Genomic DNA, 21,378 nt, shown 5'->3' with positions numbered 1-21,378 from the left:
AAAGTTGTACTTGTAAATGAGACTAATTGTTTTTATTTTACTTTATTTCATATAGATGGTGGCAAATGTTTGGGCCCTCAGCCCCAAATCTTCAAAAATTGTCATTCGTATTTTGAGTCAGCCAGGCAACACTTCTGGATGTGAGTGCAATTGGTACATGTTTGAGCATTTCCACTCGAAGAGGCAAAATATGTTGTTTGAGCAGAGGTTGAATGATCTTGTCTTTGTTCATTCTGTAGGAGATCGATCCAAAGTCAAAGTGGCTGAGGTTGCGGTTATGGCAAAGGAGGATAGAGCACATTCTAGCAAACAAACACGTGCATGCACAACCATAGACACATGCTTTGTTGGTGTTGTTTGAGTCCACATGTTGGGGCTATGGTTACTTGGGCCTCTAGGACCAACCTTAGATGCCTAGCTAGTAGGCAAACTGGATACTTAGAGGCTAAGGCTGAGGTTGCAGGCAAACTTGAGGATGATGATGAGGATGAGGATGAGGCTTGAGCTAGAGTTGAGCAGAGAGACTTGTTTTTTGTTTACAATCTTACTTTTTCACTTTCATCATCATGGATCTTACATACACTTATGATTTGATGTCATTCCTTTTATGGATCTTACATACAATGCTAGGGCTATGGCTACTTGGGCCTCTAGGACCTACCTTAGATGCCTGGCTAGTAGGCAAACAGGATACTCAGAGGCTAAGGCTAAGGTTGCAGCCGAACTTGAGGATGATGATGAGGATGAGGATGAGGCTTGAGCTAGAGTTGAGCAAAGAGACTTGTTTTTTGTTCACAATCTTACCTTTTCACTTTCATCATCATGGATCTTACATACATTTATGATTTGATGTCATTCGTTTTATGGATCTTACATACAATGATGATTTCACAACATTTATAATTCTATATATCTATGTGACATGTCATATGATCTTATGTTTTCAATTTACTTCAGCTAAAATTTACATTTTACGCATGTGATGGATTAATCATTTAAGTTTCTTGTTTATGCATGTTATCTTCTATTTGATGATGTTATAGTGTTTTTAAGTTATATTCAATAAAAGGTGCAAGTATTAAGTATTAAACCATTAAAATCTCTAAATTTCAAGGGGTTTTTCATTTTATCGAGTTGTAGCTGAGTCATAGCCGATTCACAAGTCGAATCGGCCTTGCCGATTCCAAGCTGATTCCGAGTTTGGGAACTTTTTTTATCAATTCTGATTTTGGGAACTTTGTTTATAATACATAAGTGTTAATTCCTTACTCCTCTCCTAATCAACAACCTTAAGAAAATGTGGAAATTACGTGTTTGTGGGCATTTGAAAACCATTTGCGAGTAGGTTCCCACAAGGAATTTGTGACACATATATGCATTACCTATATCGGGGCTACAACCTCCAGCATTTATGGTATATGTCCTTGTCCCGTCTTGGGAGTATCTTCCTACATCACTCAGTATCACTTCATCACTGACAAGCACACCTATCTTCTTATTGGTATTAGCGAGTGTTTTAGGAATCGGCTGCACACACACACATATCAGTGTGTGTGTGTAATTGTCTTATATATCAATGATATATACACATATATAACATATCATAAATATAACCCTATGCCATTATTGTTATTAGATGTGTGTGCGTGTGTGTGATGTAACATAAATTATAAATATATGGTTCTAAACTCATAATCATTACCAGATAGATTTTATATAAATGTAGAATATATATTAGTCCATATATAGTTCTAATTCATTATTAATAATCTATATATAAATGTTGTATATATATTTCTGATTTGACAATTTTATATATATATATATACATACAAACTTCTGATTTCACTATTATAACTAAAATTAATACTACGTATGTATATATATTATCTCTTATCTCTTAAGAATGTTTTGATTCAATATTTATATTTTATAACCAGTATTAGCTTATTGTGTAGTAACCCCAAAGGTTTATATAACCACCAACTTGCAAATGATTATGTTTTTGAAAGATTTGGTTTTGCTTTACAAATTTAATATAAAAAATAAGCTTTTTGTCAGGCAAGTTTGGCAAGGGAATTTGCAAATATTTAAACTTCAAGCAAAGTAATAGCACTCCTCACTGTGTAAACACCTGAAACTCGTCAGTGAGCTCTGTCCATAATCCTGATGCACTAGAAGGATCCAAACTCTCAATAGGAACCTCCTAAGAATTACATCCTCAAAACTTCTGCTGCTGAAGTCTGATCTCAACTTCATCATGCCAAAAATGGTGAACCCAACAAATGGAACCGCCCCAAACTACAATGCTAACCCTGTCATCACTCGAGTCCCAAAGAGAATTGATCTCACATCCATCTGTTATGTGGACATACAAAACACAGGTGTTTGCAACACCACAACTATCTCCAACCTCGAAGCCAATCCACATTGATGCATCATCAAATCCTCCATGTGTTGACCAAAAAAAGTGTGATGAGTACTCCCTATGCAGTGGCAATAAAAAGTGCTCACCTCAATCAATAGCTGACTATCATAGTTTTGAATATAATGCTTGTCATCTAACTCATCACCAACAACACCCATGGTGGATGTAACCACAAGGGAATCTCAAGCAACATGCGGTTCTCTACTGCTCTCCATTACGAAGTAATTGGAAAATATTTGCTTGTTATTAACAGTGATCAAGAGATCAATTTATACAAGAGACTGAATGATGTTTCCTTAAGAAATAATCATTAAAAATAGAAACATTCTATTCTAGAAACAGAAAACTAAATATTAAAAACATTCTAATATTTACAGAAAATTACAATAGATAACCATTAGATACTAAACAAAGATAATAGAAACTATCTATTATTGTAATACCCTCCTTTAATGGTTAATCTATCTAGAGCACAAAGCTGTCAAAAAGCGTAGAAGGCAGATTTCGTCTACTCAAGGGGCTCTGCATTATTTGTTGTGGGCTGCAAACCAAATTGCTTACATAGGGCAGCTAAGCGCTTTCAACATTCAACCTTCATGTGCCCATACTTGTGGCAATAGTTGCACTGAATGTTCTTTTTCCAAGAGCCTTCTGAATCTGGAGCAGAGGATGTTTGTTGAGAAGACTGTTGATGGTACTTTGGATAATGCTCCAAAACTTTGTAGATGAGCATAATACTCCAAAACAAACTACAAAAAGCCATGATTTTTAGAAGAAAATCGAAAAAACCGAACACGATTTTTGGGGTGAAAAATCAATCAAAACCCAACATGATTTTTGAGGTCAAAAATAAATCAAAACCCAACATTAGAAAGCTTCATTTTTTTTAAGAAAAACAATAAAACCCAACTAATAATTTTTGAGGAAAAAATTGCAAACCCACAAAGGAATCCCCAACATCTTTCCGAATTACAGAATTAGAAAGTTTTAAGGGAAAATTTATAAAAACCCATAAGAATATTTTGGGTAAAAATATGAAAACCCATCAAATTTTTATTTTTTTGAGAAAAAATTATGAAAACTCACCAGAATTTTAAGGGACACAAAACACGAGACTTTGCATGGTAAAGCAGCACATGCAAACAACATGCAAGTACATGCAACCCTCAAAAAGTAGAGACCCAGAAAATTTGAAGAGTGGCCCAGAAGAGAGCTTGAAATACCCACAAAGAATATGTTGTCAATTTTTGGATTGGCTGGCTCGAAAATTGTGGCATGACAATCGAGGCACCCAGAAAAATCTGACAACCACCCAGTTGAGCTCTCAATAAACCCACCAAGAATGAGAAGTCGGCGGATTCAAATCTCTCAGAACGGAAAACCTAGTTGAATTATAGAGAAAGTTGGAAGCAAATATGCATGTAAATAATTTCGAAATAAAAAGCAAATAATTTCAACCAAGAAATTATAGTTATTTTCTGAAAAAACTTAGGATGTTGACTCTAATACCATATTACAAAGTAATTGGAAAATATTTGTTTGTTATAAACAATGATCAAGAGATCAATTTATACAAGAGACTGAACGATGTTTCCTTAAGAAACAATCGTAAAGAATAGAAACATTCTATTCTAGAAATAGAAAACTAAATATTGGAAACATTCTAATATTTATAAAAGACTACAACAGATAACCATTAGATACTAAAACGAGATAATAGAAACTATCTATTATCGCAATATCTCAACGCGCTGGGGGGATAGAAAATATCTATTATCGCAATACTCTCAATGGGCTAGGGGGACAAAAGGACTCAATTTGGAACAATGGGGGGACGGCAACAGGGGTGGGACAGCAAGGGGATATTGTATACTATATATATAGAACTAGTTATGAAATGATGTTTCAGTATAGCATACCAAATCGAAATACTTTAACATAGTAAAATTGCAACACAAAGCAAAACCATTGAACATTCAACATAGTAACCTAGTAGATACCCAACAATAACATTCAAAAATCAAAATTTAATTACAAATTCAAGTACCCTTCTCAGGGGGGGGAGCCATGGTTGTGGAATGGCGGATACAAGGATGTCCTAGGTACAAGTGCTTCGAGGTTTTGGGGAGGGTGCGAGTCCCCAAGTTTCATTATTTATTATTATTAAATCTTATTTCAGAATGGAAACATTACAACAGTAGTATAGTTTAGTATTATTAATTTACACCATTGACGTTAGCATTGGGTAGCTTTTCCTGAATTTAACATTTGTTTCTTATAATATTTGATATAGATTTTTAATATTATTGTGTTTCACCTGTAATATGCGAAACCTACCAAAAAATGGTCCTTGTTGCAGACGAAATTAAGTTGTTTCAATCAGGAACCCTACAAGAAATGCTATATAGCATTCTCGCTATGATTTTGGTAACACAGGAATTGGATTCTGACCAGCGCACATGACTATAAGGAAAAAGATAATCTTGCCATTTGTCAATATTGTATTTGAGGTAAAAATGGCATCAGTCCTCCTATACATGAATCAGTAAAACCGATCACCAAGGAAAAGCAGTCACTACAATGCCTTCCACTTCATATTTATGAATTGTAAAGCAATAATGGATGGTCAAAAGCATGGTAGCACACAAACAAAGTCAAACAGATTAGACCCAAATCAGAATGGTTTATCTCTGCTATTTTCAGCACACTGGTAATCTTTTGACCTTTTTAAAGCACTCCTCCCCTTCAGTTTGGACATTAGGCTACTCCATGGTTTTACAACTGTGTCCCTCACTGTATTAGTACGAATACATAACTTTTCATTGAAATGCCTTCAGTGGACACATCAATTGGATGCCTAAATATACCCTACAGGTTTTGCACTTCATGTATTTCAACAAGTTCAATCCTGATTCTAACAAACATCTAACCTCCAAAGAAAGGTGATGTCAATGGAATTTCTCATCTTTCACATCATATAAATGGATTGCCCAATAAAGCCAAAAAGGGAAGTCTATCATAATAAATTTAAAATTGAAGAAACATAGGTGAATTGAGCGAAAGCACGTTTACTCTTTGGCATTTTAAACAGCTTAGCTAATTTGGTGGTTTGGTTTTTCCATGGACTGTGCCTCTTCATTTTAAAAATTTGGCTAATTGGGTTCTACAACTATGCCCATTTACGATGTCCAATACCTCAATCTTACAAAATTAGTCAGGCATGAAGTACAAGATGTTAGTTCAGTAGGAATCAGATGTTTTCCATCCATATGGCTCACAATCTGTGATCAATCAAATACCCATGCACAGCCAACAAGTTTTGTACACCCAATAATTTGACAGAGTAAAACCTTAATCCAAAGCTTGCAATTTATGATCTATCATATCTAAAATATTTTTCAATCCAAATAAAATTCATTTGTGAAATATCAATTGGAATTTAAATTAATTTTTTATCAAATTAAATACTACACCATGAGTAAGTCCCTGATCCAAGATCCTTTCAGTTGACCCATAAAGAGAGTGTAATGAAGGGGTCAGAACTTTTCCATGATGAAAACTTCCAGTCTGCAATAGCTGAATCCATCCCATTCTTGACACAATGTACTGAATATCAGTTCTGCAAGGTACAAATTTTACATTAGTTCACTATAAATGCAAGTAATAAAAATACAACACGAGGTATCCATATATGCCAATACAAAAGATATAATCGTGAGATCTAGCACATGCTATGTCCACTAACTCACAATATACATAAAAAATGTCAGGCAAATCTAGTTAAATAAAGATAATATATAGTACTTACCCCAGGTATATAGCATTGATATTGCAGACAATTACATATATGCATATGTATATCAATGTGTGTGAATATGTAAGTGTGTCTCTCAATATACATAAATACACATATATACAAGCGTGTGCTACACATAAATATATATGTTCCCCTACCTAACCCGAATAGGCAACTTAGATTGAAAGACTTGAAATACCCAAGGCCTACCATAGCATCTGTAGGAGAAGGAAGTGCATCTGGAAATACTACACGTTGAAGTGGACACAAAACTCTCATTGATGGATAAGGTTCACCCTTTATCATAGTATCATACCTCTTTTCCAATCGCCACTTCCCCATTTGGATCAGATATCCAAGAAACTTGATCCCTAGCCGCCCACTCCCTTCTCAGTTACAAACCCACTAGCTGAATCCTTCTTTTGCACTCAAATTTGCCAAGCCCTAATTTCTACTTCCTCTACCATTGCATCCTTCTATAAGTGAATCCCTAGAACTCCACAATATTACATTCTTCAAGCATCTATATTCCAAAACTCCCAATGTTGAATCTCACAAGTATTCTCTACTAAATTTACTAGAAAGCATTTGATTGAAACCTCACTTTCTAACATATTTCACAAAAACATTCCATTCAAACAAAGGAATTCATTAATCATCACCGTAGACTATAGCTGCTATCAATAGACCCAAATTTGAATATAAATGACCATGTAATGTCCCAAATACTTGTCGGTCGTACGACAAGGATAAATACACGAACGTTAAAACAAGGATGGAGGAGTGTACGAGGGCGTTGCTCTTGAATTGCATGGTATAGAAAGAAAGAGACCGTACGATGGTAATTGGAGAGGTGTATGGGATGACAGGAGTTGTACATAATGTACGGTTCTTGACTTGGAGAGGTTGGTGTACTATGTAGTGGCCACAAGACCATAAGAAAGTGGTTCCTATCAGTTTGTATGGTGAGGTGAAGTGGTGATGAGGGAACAAGGAGGGTCATATGGAGGTGAAGATGTAGACATATAGTAAGGGGAGCCTTACCAAAGGGGTAGATGTGGAGGTAATTCAGCATACAGAAGGAGACACAGGTAAGTGGATAAGGTATGCCAAGAAATGAATAATGTAATATATGATGCAAAATCTTAGTGCGAAAATATGATATCCACCAAACACACGAATATGTGCCAACAAGAGAGACAAGTCACAAATATATGCAATGTATTGCTGAATTTATATTTCCAGACAAAGATGGCACTTCAGATGTGCTAAATTCGGAGCAAGTAGTACAGAGAATGAAATGGAATGGAATAGAGTGAGGGTTGAATCCCACCAAAACTGCAAGCGCCAAGTAGGGAAGATCTTACACTTCCAAAATGGCAGACAACACTTGAACTCCAACAGGAAATCACAATACAAAGAAATAATCCAAATAATATGCTTGCAACAACCTACAACAGGAAAACTTCCCAAAGGATTACAAAAAGCATCGATAGACCGATACGTTACAAGTAATAAAATAATGAGTGGGCCCAAGGGATAAATAAATTAATTGTTGGCCACGTAAAAAAGACTATTAGACTAATTTATTTAATAATATTGGGGACATCACTGACAATAATCAAAATGATTCTCAACGCAAGTGGGCCATGCTAGGCATCTAAACTCTATATAAGGCGATCATCAATTTGGATCACTTATATATATCAAGTCAACAAACCCAAAATTGCAAAGTAGACTTGTGTTTGCTTGCTAAATGTAAGGACAAAATCCTTTCGGTATTGAATGTTACAACTACACTTCAAGCTTAGATTTCAACATTTGGGTGTTTCAACATTCTAAATAATTTTTTTGGCATTAATATGTAGCTTATTGCAATATTTTGTTTTTCACAAAACAATTAAAGTGGATTTTTTTTGAACAATCAAATTTAATTATTTGAATGAAATACTCTATTCCAGCTAGTTTATATGGGCGAGTTTGTACGAAAGTGTTGTAATGAAATAATCTATTCCATGTTTCTCAATCTCTTGGCATGAGGTTTCGAACTCTTATTAAACATATAATGCTGATCCTATTCTAACACACAAAGGCTACTCAACAAAATTAATGTTGAGCTCTATCCACCCTAGAAAAGCTTTGATAGTTTTGCAACATTAAGTCAAAAACTGCAACAACAATAAAAAAAATGCACCAAAGGATATGGCATTAGCAGAGAACACTTAGCTACAAGAACTACAAGACAACATGCATTAATATATTTACATGTGTATGCATATCTATCAGTCAATCAAGAATCCAACAATGATGCCCAAATTTCACTAATTCAATAAAGATATTTTTCTAATGGTCGATGGGCCTACATCAATATTCAATCTCTTCTCCTAGTAACCAAACCACTAGATCTTTATGTAATTTGATTTAGAAGGTCAAATTTTCTTCCTAGAATCTTGTTGTGACTTTTTCACGCCATCATCCCATTGCAAATGGAGACCCCCTCTTTTCGCTTGGTAGTAGTAGGGGTCTTAGTTGGCCTTAGATTGATGGTGATGTCAGAGTACCCAAGTCAATAGCTTTGAAGTGATGAAGTCTGGATGCAATTCATGTCCGCACAAGAGTTAAGGCATATAGAAAGATTGAGATCTAGTCACCAAAAGAGAGAGAGAAATATAGTGGTAAATGGATTTGAAGAGCTAATCAAGAAGACGATGGAGACAATTATGCAGTGTGAAGTCTACATGAGAATGCAAGACAAGACTAAACCAAAAGGGAAGGTTGGAACATGAAAACATGAGGTTTTGAAATCTTTTGGGAAGTAAATGAGAAGGATGATCATGAAAGGAGGGGTGACTTCGTGGAATTGCATAGACAAGCATGCATTTTGAAAGCCACGACTCGGGGCAACTTGGAGCTTGTACTTGAACCCCCAAAATTCTGCCCTCTAATCTTGATCAAATTTCGATTCCATTTGACTTCTTGCCTTGTAATATGAAGTTTTCGAGGCACAAATCAGGATTCCACCAAATAAATCCAATTCAAGAAGGTTGAAGATCGACTTTTTCATGAAAAACACCAAAATCAGATCTGCAATTAAGGAGAAACAACATGATCAGGTCTTAAGTTTCAAGGTGAAATCAACATCGAAAGTCATCATATTGAAGGAGTTAAAGAATTAGAGTTATTTGGAGGCAAGAAAACATGGATTCAATTGAAAGGCAGCTTGAATGAGCTTGTTCCTGGAGAAATCGGAATCTGACCTCCCTGTGTACAGCCTTGTACCTAGAGAGGTCTGAATCCGACCCCCCAAGCCTTCAACCTCCAAATTTCCACCCTGAAGGAAAGACCACACTTAGACGTCATATCAATTCCCAGCATAAGTATGGGCATTTTCATGTATCATAAGTCTGATCTAGGCTGGTAGAGGGGGAAACTTTCCCCTCAAGGTCATGAAAATCAGATCTTAGACAAAAATCTTATGATTTAATCTCAGATAAACTGAAACTCGATCTAAATCACCATATTCCAAGCAAGTGGAAGATTTCAAGTGTAGCAGGCAATATAGAAAATGAATGTTTGAATCAGCTTGTACTTGAAGAGGTCAGAATCCAATCTCCCCATGTACAGCCTAGCACTTGGAGAGGTCAGAATCTGAGCTCCCCATGTACAAGCTACTATTTGGCCTCCCAAAATCTCACCCAATATTTAAGCTTGAACAGCTTGCCTCCCAAATTGATAAGCTGATAAATTAATGTATAATGGAGAATAAAAATCAGATAATGAAGAAAGAACAAACTCAAAACTTCTCTCAGGCATTTCAATGAAGTGTGGAGGTTTTCTAAGAGTATGTTGGATGAGTGAATGTTAGGTCTCAGAGGATTGAAGATCAGAATTTTAAAAGTCAGAAATAGGCAACTATCTTACAAATGCAACTTATATCAAGTTAATATCATATGAACTATTATTATCAAAATATCTTAGTGTTGTTCACACTTACCATTTTGTGAGCTTAATATGGGGAATTTTTCTCTTGTTTTGCAAGCAAAATTGGAGATGCTCGTGGAGAGAGGGGTTGTGGTAGGACCAAAGAAGATGACCATGTGAAGGATTCAAGCGAAAGGTGGCTTCCACCTCAAAACTTAAGCAAGGACAAAATGGAGAACCCATGAATTCAAATATCTACAAATGGTAGGCCATTCATCAAGGGGACAAGAAGATGATGCTTGAGATTGACGATTAAAGTGAAGATACAAATTCAAGATCAAAAACAAGATGGATATCAAAGAATCAGGAGAATGAAAAAATTTACAAGTGAAGAATATCATCACCAAATTGAATTTCCTTCCGAAATCCAAATTCAATTCGAAAGATTCAATATCATGAAGCGCCTACATCACTCTTACAAGAATAAGTTCAAGAAGCCAAGACTTCATATACAAGCATGTTTAAAATCATTTTACTGAGAAGATTTCCAAAAGATCAGAAATTTTGTGAAGATGGAGCAACTTGGGAATATATGCCATCACAATCTATTGAAGGCTTGATAATTTTGAGCATCAAGAGATAATTTCTTCATCTCCAAGGAATTAATCAAGTTTATAAGGTAAGCATGTTGAGGTGGCGCCACTTTCACGTGTCCAAGAGCAACGAATGATATCATTACAAGTGTACATGTGGAGTCCACTTAATGTCTCTACTTAACCAATTCTCTCATTGGTTTTCAAAAGCAATGTAATTTTTTCATTGGCCTACAAAGTGGTGTCTTTATGTAATTGGATATACATTTAATGCTTGTAGCTAATAGTTACATTAGAGTTGTGTTGGCTTTAATCTTGGCCCTTGATCTTGAATCAATCATGGCTATTCATTGTAATTGGGCTCACTTATAAGGTCAGGCCTTCTCATTAGTAAAAGAGTTAATTAGATTAGTTAGAATAGAAAGGACTTTGCAAAAATTATTCCTCCTTCATTGTTGTTATCATGAAGAATGTTTGTGAAGTCTTGGAGTATTGCATGGTTTATACATTTCCTCGCTTAGATTAGGATTTGTATTGATGTTGAATAGAAATAGTAGTAGAAGAAGATGAATGGAAGATATTGTTCTTAGTGAATTATGGTGAGACTAGGGTAAGGTTAGTCTAGACCTTTTGCATGAATCTAACTTCAATTGGAGATGTTCATTTGAATTAAGCCATCATTGGTTATATGAATGACTGTTGACAATATGAAAATCATCCTCACATCTTTAAAAGCAAGCACCCTCCTTTATGTAGTTGATTTTGCAAAGCAAGGACTGGTTCAAGTCTCGCCTCACCATCAATAGTCTCTTACATTACACAGTTATCTTAGGTCCCTAAACCCTTTATCTTTCTGCAGTTTGTTTTATTAGAATAGTTGAAGAGCCACAATAGCCAAATCATTCCCAAGTAGATAGTTGATAGCTTGTCCATGAATGAACACCATGTCCCCAAGTGATCACCAGAAAATCACATCATAAATGTGAGTTTAGCCCACTATTAGAAGGAACCTTGTCATTGTCTTGGTTGATCACACATTGTCATACGTTTAGCATCTAAGCTTCCTTATTCAGGAGAGGATTTCATATTTGATGTTTCATCTTGGAATACGAAGAGTTACACCATGCATGCTGCAGTGGTCACTCATCAAGAAATCTTTTCCTCCTTTTTTTTGTTTTACAAAGGTACTAGTTCATGCTTGAGTTCGCATTTGCATTCAAGTTACAGTACAAAAATATATATAGAAAACCATAAACATTTACATACGTACAGCACAAAAACAGAAATAGGTTCAAAATATCACAACATAGAATGCATATTAAAACAAAAACCAAAACCACCATAAAACATAAAAAATATTATTTTAATATTAATTTGTCAAACTCAAATTTCATGATAGATATCCATTGTTCAACATCAAATTAATAAAAAAAGCCAATCAACACCTTCAGATGTTCTGTCAGACATCACAAACACACTTAGAATGCAGAGCATACCTGGATGCATCCAGGTCCATTTGACAGGACACTGGCCAGACCTGCGGAAGAACTAGACCAGTACCCAGACCTGGTATGAACCAGACCCAGATTCCATCCGGGACATGAACTGGGAACATGTGTTTTTGATAAATACAAATACTGTATATAATAAGAGAAATATTATAGAGATTCATAAGGCTGTGGTACATAGATACACAATGCTGCCAAACAAAGTAAAACCTAACAAGTACTGAGTTTTATCCATCCAAAACTGCTAGTTTTTCAAAGGATTACATTTCTAGATTGTCATACGAACTGTGCCATGTGGGTAAACATTGATGCCTTCCTGTTGCTACAGAAGTTTTACTTTCAAAAGGATTTCTATTTTGTCTTCTTAATAAATGCTGGGTTTCATTCATTTTGGAGAACAGAAATATTTACTTACTGATATACTTCTTCCTCTGAGGCAATGCGCAAACCAGCAATAACTTCAACTAACAATTCTGAATCACATTTATCAGTTAACTGCAGCAAACAAATTATTAAAAATCAGAATCATGAGTAATTATCAATCATCTGTGTCAAAAACTTAACAAATACAGAAGTCAGTGTTCTCAGCCATCACATCCAATCTGAAGGGCACTCCCATTGTTTAGAAATCCATAATCCAGTATTTTTCAATACAAATAAAATCAAGCAATCGTAATGAATCATTCATTCTAGACATTCTATAAGGACTAAGATCTGCACATTTAATATTCCTTTCAATTCATAAACCAGTTCCTTCTTATAAAATACAAACATATGAATAGTGTTACAATAAATAAAAACTTATTGCTAAGGTATTGAAACCCTAGCATGCTAGTGTTCTATGCAAAATCAGCCAGTCTAGTTTCCTTTTTCTTATTTTATTAGGATCCCTAGCATCTCCAAAGGAGCAGAATGATGGTAATATAAAAAACATGAAGCTAAATAGACACCAACTCTTGGTTACCCAATATAATAAGAGATCACTAGTAGTAACCTCCTTATAACACTCATGGTTTTTATTGAGAAAAAGATCAAAGAAGCATATTAAACGAGAGAGTTTATCATATAGCATTGCCAAATCCTTTCATATGTAATATTACATATTTTTTCACATAAATACCTATCTACATTGTATACATCATTATTGAAGCTCAAACTAATCTAACAAACCAAATTCTCCATACCTAGTACTATCTAAGGAAACAAGCAAAGAGAACTTGGAATAAAAAAAATTTATAAACATTCCAAATTATTAACGACTATAACACCTAAGACACAACACAATGCATCACTCTTGCATGACAACGTGCACCAAAGTGCCTCGAGGGAAACGATGACCTGAAAGCACTAAGAACAAGACTATAACATCACACAAGCAAGGTGACTATGACGGAAGAATGGCAAAGGAAGCACTGCTCGACACAAGAAACAATGGTACCAAGAGAGAGGAATTATGACTTTTCAGTAGCAATTGATACTTACTACAATTGTGTCCTCTCAACAAACAACACCTAGATGGGATGAGGAAATCGTCCACTTCTAATCCACGTCACACTAAAAGCACTTACAAGAGGCCACTAGCTCAATTGCAACCACATGACATCATGTTGCAACTAGCTAATCCAAGTAGGACTGAAGTCTCTAGATGCCATCCAACAAGGAGAAAGATCAAGACATCTTAGACAAGATCATCCAAGGATTTTGAATCTTACAAGACATCATCAAAAGCCACAAGACTCCTCTTGACTAAGTCACAAGGTTTGAGTTTGAGTTCGAGTTCGACAACTATGAAGTTCGGATGAAGTTCGACAAGTCTAAAAGGTCTAAAAAAATTCGGCATAGTTTTAAAACATATAAAACATAAAACTAAAATAAAACGATTATAAAATGTAATCTTTACTAATAAAATGAAATTTTTAGTATTTATAGAATTAAAAATAATAATAAGTACACTAATAATAAATAAATTAATAATCATAAATAATTTATAAATATTTAATAGATTAAAATAAATAAATATACATGTTTTCCTACATTTAACATACATTTATAGAAAATATGCTAAGTATTCCAATATTTTACATAAAACATAGGAAAGTATAAAATAAACATTTTACAAATTAAAATAATTAAAATATGCACAAAGTATAAATGTTTACCTGCATTTAATCTTTTCATTAATAAAAAAATAATAAAATAACATTTACTATTTATTATTATAATCTTATAACATATTAAAACCTAATAATAAAAATAATATTTACTACAAGAATCTTAACCTAAAAAAATCAGTTATGCCGTTGGCTGTCGAGATAGCAGACAAAGACCATGTTGAAGCAAAATCTAAAGACAAGCCCTCGGCCGTTAGACATAGTCGGAGCTGAAAATGAAGACATAGCCGAAGCTAAAAATGCAGACGACGACAAATGCAACAGACATGCAACTTTCAGCAAGCTTCAGAGGGTTGCATTTTCAGCAGAGAAAGGGCATGATTTTGTAAGCTTTTTTGGGCTAGAAAACCCTTAAAAATACCCGAATATCATATCATTTCCTACAAAACAACAAAAAAACTGTTCCATATGAATTTTGCGATGAACTTGAGCGATTTTTTAACTTTTCCTATGGGTTCACTGAATTTTGAACTTGAAGCTGAAAATTTGGCGAACCCTGTGACTTAGCCTCTCTATAAAATACGTTAGTTCCTCGGTCCAAGATTTGATGATCAACCAACCAAAATAACATGAAAATGAATCCAAACCAAAATTTCATATACATTTTGTATCATTCCACAAATTATTTTGCATCAAAAACATAAAATTCCACTTTTAAAACATATCAACAAAAACCAAAAAAACAGTGAATAATAGAAAATGCCATTAGAGGACCTTCAAGAACATCAAATTATGAAAGTGCAAAATTGCAAAAACTAAGAATACTCTTTGGTTGCTATCTACCCAACACCATTTTCCCACAATCAATTTCACAACAAGTCCATCCAATTCAAATTTTGAAATGGTAACATTTCACAAACAAGGCCTTTCCAAATCTACTCAATGAAATGGGTTGATTTCAAAAAAACTTTGTTGTGAATCATCCTATGGTCCATTTGCAAGCAACCAAAAATGAAAGGATAAAGAAAATACAAAGGTATGAATTTGTTACCTTAACTTTGCCCAAATTTGAAAAGAAGAAAATCTTCAAAAACTCCACTAAATTCTTTGATTCCAAAGAGCAGCAACCAAAGTCTCTCATTCCAAATCCAAAGAGCAAATACCCACAAAAATCTCAAAGAAAAATTCTTCCCAAATCATCATATCATATTCTATACATAAAAGGGTTTTTGAACTAATAAAATGCAAAAAAACTTAGAGTGTCAAAAAGAATTAACTAGCCAATATTAAAACCCATTACAAAATACCTTTATTGAAAATATATATATATATATATATATATATATATATATATATATATATATATATATATCATAGTTCAAAAAAAAAGTGAAATATTGCCAAAATCGCAATATTTCACGAGCTGCTATACCAGACGATTTAATCACACGCAATATTGGCAACAAATTTTTAATAAATCCGCCACGATTTTATCTAAAGAAACTACCAAATCACGCGCTTAAATAAGACAAAAATCGCCCAGTAAGACCTAACATATTATTAAAAATGGTAACGTTTTTGCCTGCGTAAGATAGGGTTTTATTTGGTGCCAGGTGAACAATGAAATATAATCAAGGAACTGTTAAAGGTTGCACTGTTAATACTGCACTCAGCCTTCTAGTCACGACATAGACTTTTTCATTTTTTCCAGACTTCTAGTTGGTTTATAAGGTAATATTAAATTTTTAAAATTTAAAAGATATACATTAAATTTAATTTTTATTAAGTTTTAAATATAGTAAATTTAATGTATTTATTTAAATTTTAAATAGTAAATAGTAATACAGTAAATTTAAAGTATTTACAATTTTAAAGACAAAAGTAATTTAAGTTTACTGTATTTTAAATTTAAAATATACTTTAATATTGTTTTATTTTCATTTTGCAATATATTTTACAGATAATTATTAAATAATAGATTTATATTATAATATATAATATATTAGTAGATTTATAATAGATTTAAATAGATTTATAATAGATTTTAGAATATTTTAAGAAATTGTATATTTTCAAATGTTCGATAAAAGTGCCGATTTTTTGCCAATTCCAAATTTTTCAAAAATTTTGGGCTGGCCGAGATATTGCCGATACCAAGTTTTTAAATTATGATATATATAAGGCATATTAATTCCCCAAAATTCACCACACAATCTAATTAGGCAAATGCCAACAAAATGAATAGACAAGGCATTTTAAATCCAAAATATTAGAGTACAACTAAAATCATCAAAATTCAATTCCACATTAAAGAATTTACCCAAACTAGGCCAACACCCTTTATTGGCCAACCACGAGAGAAACGGGACATTCTAGAAATTACCAACATGGTATCTGAGTCTAACGGGTATGCACATGGGGAATCACACTCAATTGAGTATGTGAGTAATGTTTGGCAATAATTTGGCCAATATATTATTTGAATTTCCTATTAACCACCAAGGAACCATACAATCAAACTTGTGGAACTAAATGGAGTTGATAATTAGTTCTGGCAACCACCAAACAACTAACAAGGATATCTCTACAAATATATATAATAGTTGAGGCAAACATGATTTTCCATATAGGGTAAAAATCACATAGTATTAATTAATTGCATTTAACTGATTTTAAATACATTACCACTTATTTCTAGCATCTATATCAACATCTCAAAACATGGTGAATCCAATTGTATCAATAATCCATCTCTTAATACATTGAAATGCCAACAGCGAATTTAATTAACAATTAATCAATATTCAACAGCATGTTAAGATCCATAACTTATGTCATGATCAACAATAAATATAGCATCATTTCCACTCACTTTGTATAGGACATCCTGACACAAAACACATCAGGGCCTGACAAGGGATTAGGCACAACTGAATAAATGCAAGCATTACAAGCAATCACAAAAATAACTGATAGTCCAAATACACCATAAGCCACATAGACATCCAAAACACATCGAAGCAGATCACAGATCAAGTGCTCAAGAGCGGTGTTACAGAACATATCATAAACATGTCAAAAGTAATCAAATTCCAGACAGGAAAGTTAGCCAAAGGAACATTAGAATATATACAAGGTCACCGGGAGACGGGGAGACTTTGAGGTCTCCGGTACTGGTACTGGTACCGGTACGGCAATTTTTCAAATAGGAGACGGGGGTACTTGGAGATGGCAATTTTTTTTTTTTTTTTTTTTTTTAAAATAAATTTTTAATAGTTTAAACTTAAAGAGTCTAATACTAAAAGTAAATACAAAATTTCAAAATTTCAAAATAGTAATACCGTAAGACTAAAAGACTGAAGTAAATAATAAATTAATAATACTAGTGTTGTCACATTAAAAATTAAAATAGATTCATAGAGTCAAACTGTCAAAGATTATAATAATAATAAGCGGTCAGATACAGAAGTATATTACTGAAATAGATTTTAAAACCTGACAAATTGGCTTTGCTACAAAAAATTTGTGAAAATTATTGAATTATTCAACATTGATGCATGCATAGAGACACACTTAGGATTTCTATTTTCTAACTAAGAGTTAGGATTGCTTAGTTTAAAAGGGAGTAAATCATTTTGTAATAGTGTTTTTTTTCCAGTTACACAGATTCAACTAACAAAGATTCCTATATTGGTACTAGGATATTGCCAACAGCAGATAAACAGGTACGAATAACAAATACGACTTATACATCAAACTGAAACATGATATCCTCTTGAAAAAACAGAAATATGGGACCAAATACATTCATGTTAACATACATAAAACCTCTAGTCTATCACTGTTATCGCTGAGTCTTTATCAGCAAATAGATGCTTGGTTTTCATGAGGAATAATACTATTATCAAGCATTTGCATATCAGATTTCTGTAACATACGTAATACTATCTTCTAATGCACTAACAACAGTTTTTGCACCCTAATTCCTCAGCCGCATAAATTTATGTGATTTGGGATCTTTACTGCAATCCTGTACAGCTTCCAATATGTTGTCTTAGACTTGTATCGTGTTCCTGTAGGTGACGTACATCACCAAGCAGTTGTTACGGAATTCATATAGTACCTTAGATTTTTGCGTTAAAAACATTTAAATGAGGGCTAAAATATATAAAATTATTTAATATTATATTTTACATTTATATTTTATCAGGAGACTTCGGGGAGACTTCACTTTTTGGATTAGGAGACGGGGAGACTTCAGGAGACTTCGTCATGAAGTCTCCAATCTTTTTTGAGGTCTCCGGAGACGCGAAAAGTCTCCGAGACGTGTCTCGGTCTCCGAGACGCCACTTTTAGGGGGGAGACGGGTCTCCTGGTAACCATGAATATATACAACTGTACTAAAATATGAAATTAGCTCTAAACAATTCCACACATGATTTTAATAAGACCATGTACTTCCTAAGGATGGCATGTAACTGCATCTAACTCTAATTAGTCTTCAAAATAAAAATTTAAAATGCTTTTGTGGCAAATAGGGTGTAACCAGATAAGCATATATCAACTGTTTACATGAATGCATTACAAGCAATCACAACAATACTGACAGTCAAACACATAATAAGCCACATAGGCATCCAAAACGCATCAAAGCAGATCATAGATCAAGCAATCGAGAGCAAGGCATGCATGCACAACTCAACATATCCAAAATGCAAGCAGGTGTGCCATTACAGCCACTGTCATAAACATGTCAAAAGAAATCAGATTTCAGAGAGGAAATTAGCCGAAGGAACATTAGAATATATACAACTAAAGAGGTACTCAAAATATCAAATATTAGCACTAAACAATTCCACACAAAGAAAATTATTTCATTAAGAACACATACTTCCTAAGGATGGCATGTAATTGCATCTAACCCATATTATTCTTCGAAAAAAAAATTCAGAATGCTTCTGGGCCAATAGGGCATAACCACATAAAACATAAATGCTAACTCAAAGAATGCAATGATAGACAAAAACATTGCCTGCATTCTTCACCACTTAAAAACTATACATATTTTAACTCCAATGTCTTTGTCTAAAGCAGGGAAAAAGGGACTACTGGGATAGGACACTAGATTCCAAGTATAACTTTTTGAAAATGAGGACCCATAGAGATAATCTAGAATTCTCCTTCACGGTCAAAACAACACTGTTATTTTGGGTTTGATGAAATACACAATATTCAGAGAGCAATTTTCCATAAATGAAATTGCAAAAAATAATTTGAATAGGCATTGCATCTGAAGAGCTCACCAGAGATGCGCATCGCTCTACTGTTTTTCCAAGAACAGTGATACCAGCACAGCGACACTCAGGTTTCTGAAGCAATGTACAAATTGTTCTCACAGCCCCTGTTACAAAAGACTTGGTACAATTTTTTACAGTCATGCTTACTTAAGAAAACTTGTTATTAGTCAATAATAATATCGTTCAAGATATCAAGAACCCTATTAGATTATCACCTGTGACGGGAAATAACTCTGAACTCAGAAGAGCAGCAAACACCTCTGCATGCGTCAAAAATTCTGAACGATTTGTATTTGATGGTCTCCCAATCATAAAATGCTTGACAACCTTTATCAAGAAATCATGACAGCTTCACTACTTTCAGTTTCAGGTAGCATGTCTATTCAATTTTTACCACTTACCGCCAGAAAACAGAGATAGGTAGATATAAAAGCAACGATTACAATACCTTGTTTGCAAGAATGTCCTTGATCTTAGTCTTTATTGGTTCTGGAAGTCTGAAAACAGGCAAATAAATGAATTGCACTCATACTAATCTTAAAATCATTTGGAAATAGAAGTTAGGACGCTATGCAATCAAGCACTCATTTAATTCAAAAGAAGTGTTAACGATCACATGAAATTAACTCTGTAAACTATTGTTCTACAAATGTCATACATACATATCTTCTCTAAAGCCTTAGGAAAGTAAAAGCAGTAAAAAGCAGCAACAACCAAAGAGCTATAAATGAGAATAATGGTAGTAGATAGCAAGTGTATAATGATTCCAATTATTCCATACTACAAGAGACCATAAATAGATGTCACTTTAAGATTATCATCAGAAGTTCAACCTTTAATGATTCCTTTCCAAAATGATAATTACCCAAATAAAATTTAATAGTTTAAATTATGCCCTTTAGCTCAAACTCCTTGGAATGCAATTCCTTTCTTGTCTGTTTATTTCTTTAAAAAAAAATTAAAAATTTGAAGCTTATTTCTTTTGCACACGTGTGAACATCACCTGTCAAATGGAACATGATATATGTTGTCCTCAAATTTGTAATCACAAACTTGGGACAACCCTATGAAAAATTTCATAGGATAAACTCTCTAAGGCATTTTATCAGTTGCTTTGATTGATTTTGGTTTTGTTTTACCCTAGGACTGTAGCATTTTCAATTCCGCTCATTTTGAGCTATCTTAGGCCTCAATTGGACTTGTCTGTCAAAAGTTATGAAGTAAGTGTTCTGCAGATGGAATTTTTCGGCCTGACTGCGTATACATACTCTTTGATTAAAATCTTTCATGGGTGGGCTTTATGTTGACAACTACATAGCATAATAGGCGTTATTACATATAAGATGTATTTAAAACCCCATCATCATATGTTATCAGAGTATGTGAAATTTTAATGAGTTTTAAATGAAAAGTTTGATTTTAAAGTCTCATTACATATTTCTTCATTAAAATTTTAATTACATCTAAAATAAAAAATGAGAAATCTATGTGCATTTAGAAGTGGCACTTTTTACATGCAATGCAGATGGAAAAGTTCATCATTTTTAGAAATCCAATTTACAGTTAGGAAGTTTTAAATAAAGTTTTTAAATATGAAATGGCTTTACAAAAGCCCATGTGGGTCAACTTTAATTCTATTTTAACTTTCAGCATTTGTATATTAAAAAACTGTATGGCCATATTAGACCAAGAAATTTTATATGTAATGCATGTAAATGAGTCAA

At 33.7% G+C, this 21,378-nt stretch overlaps 1 protein-coding gene across 3 annotated transcripts in view; it reads right to left on the bottom strand.

The window, feature by feature from the left end:
- LOC149552084 (uncharacterized) overlaps positions 1-21,378 on the bottom strand; it is a 266,469-nt gene that overhangs the window by 173,028 nt on the left and 72,063 nt on the right. For all 3 annotated transcript variants that reach the window (XM_089787555.1, XM_089787557.1, XM_089787558.1), the window contains 5 exons: positions 20,103-20,151; positions 19,870-19,981; positions 19,661-19,758; positions 12,662-12,741; positions 5,902-6,047 (listed from right to left, as the gene is read on the bottom strand). In XM_089787555.1, coding sequence (XP_089643681.1) covers positions 5,902-6,047; positions 12,662-12,741; positions 19,661-19,758; positions 19,870-19,981; positions 20,103-20,151 — 485 coding nt within the window. The remainder of the gene's footprint in view (positions 1-5,901; positions 6,048-12,661; positions 12,742-19,660; positions 19,759-19,869; positions 19,982-20,102; positions 20,152-21,378) is intronic.

The sequence above is a fragment of the Cupressus sempervirens genome, chromosome 6, assembly GCF_028749045.1.
Source record: "Cupressus sempervirens isolate cs-2001-9-10 chromosome 6, ASM2874904v1, whole genome shotgun sequence".
In the NCBI taxonomy this organism is placed as follows: domain Eukaryota; kingdom Viridiplantae; phylum Streptophyta; class Pinopsida; order Cupressales; family Cupressaceae; genus Cupressus; species Cupressus sempervirens.
This window is presented reverse-complemented; position numbering and strand designations above follow the sequence as displayed.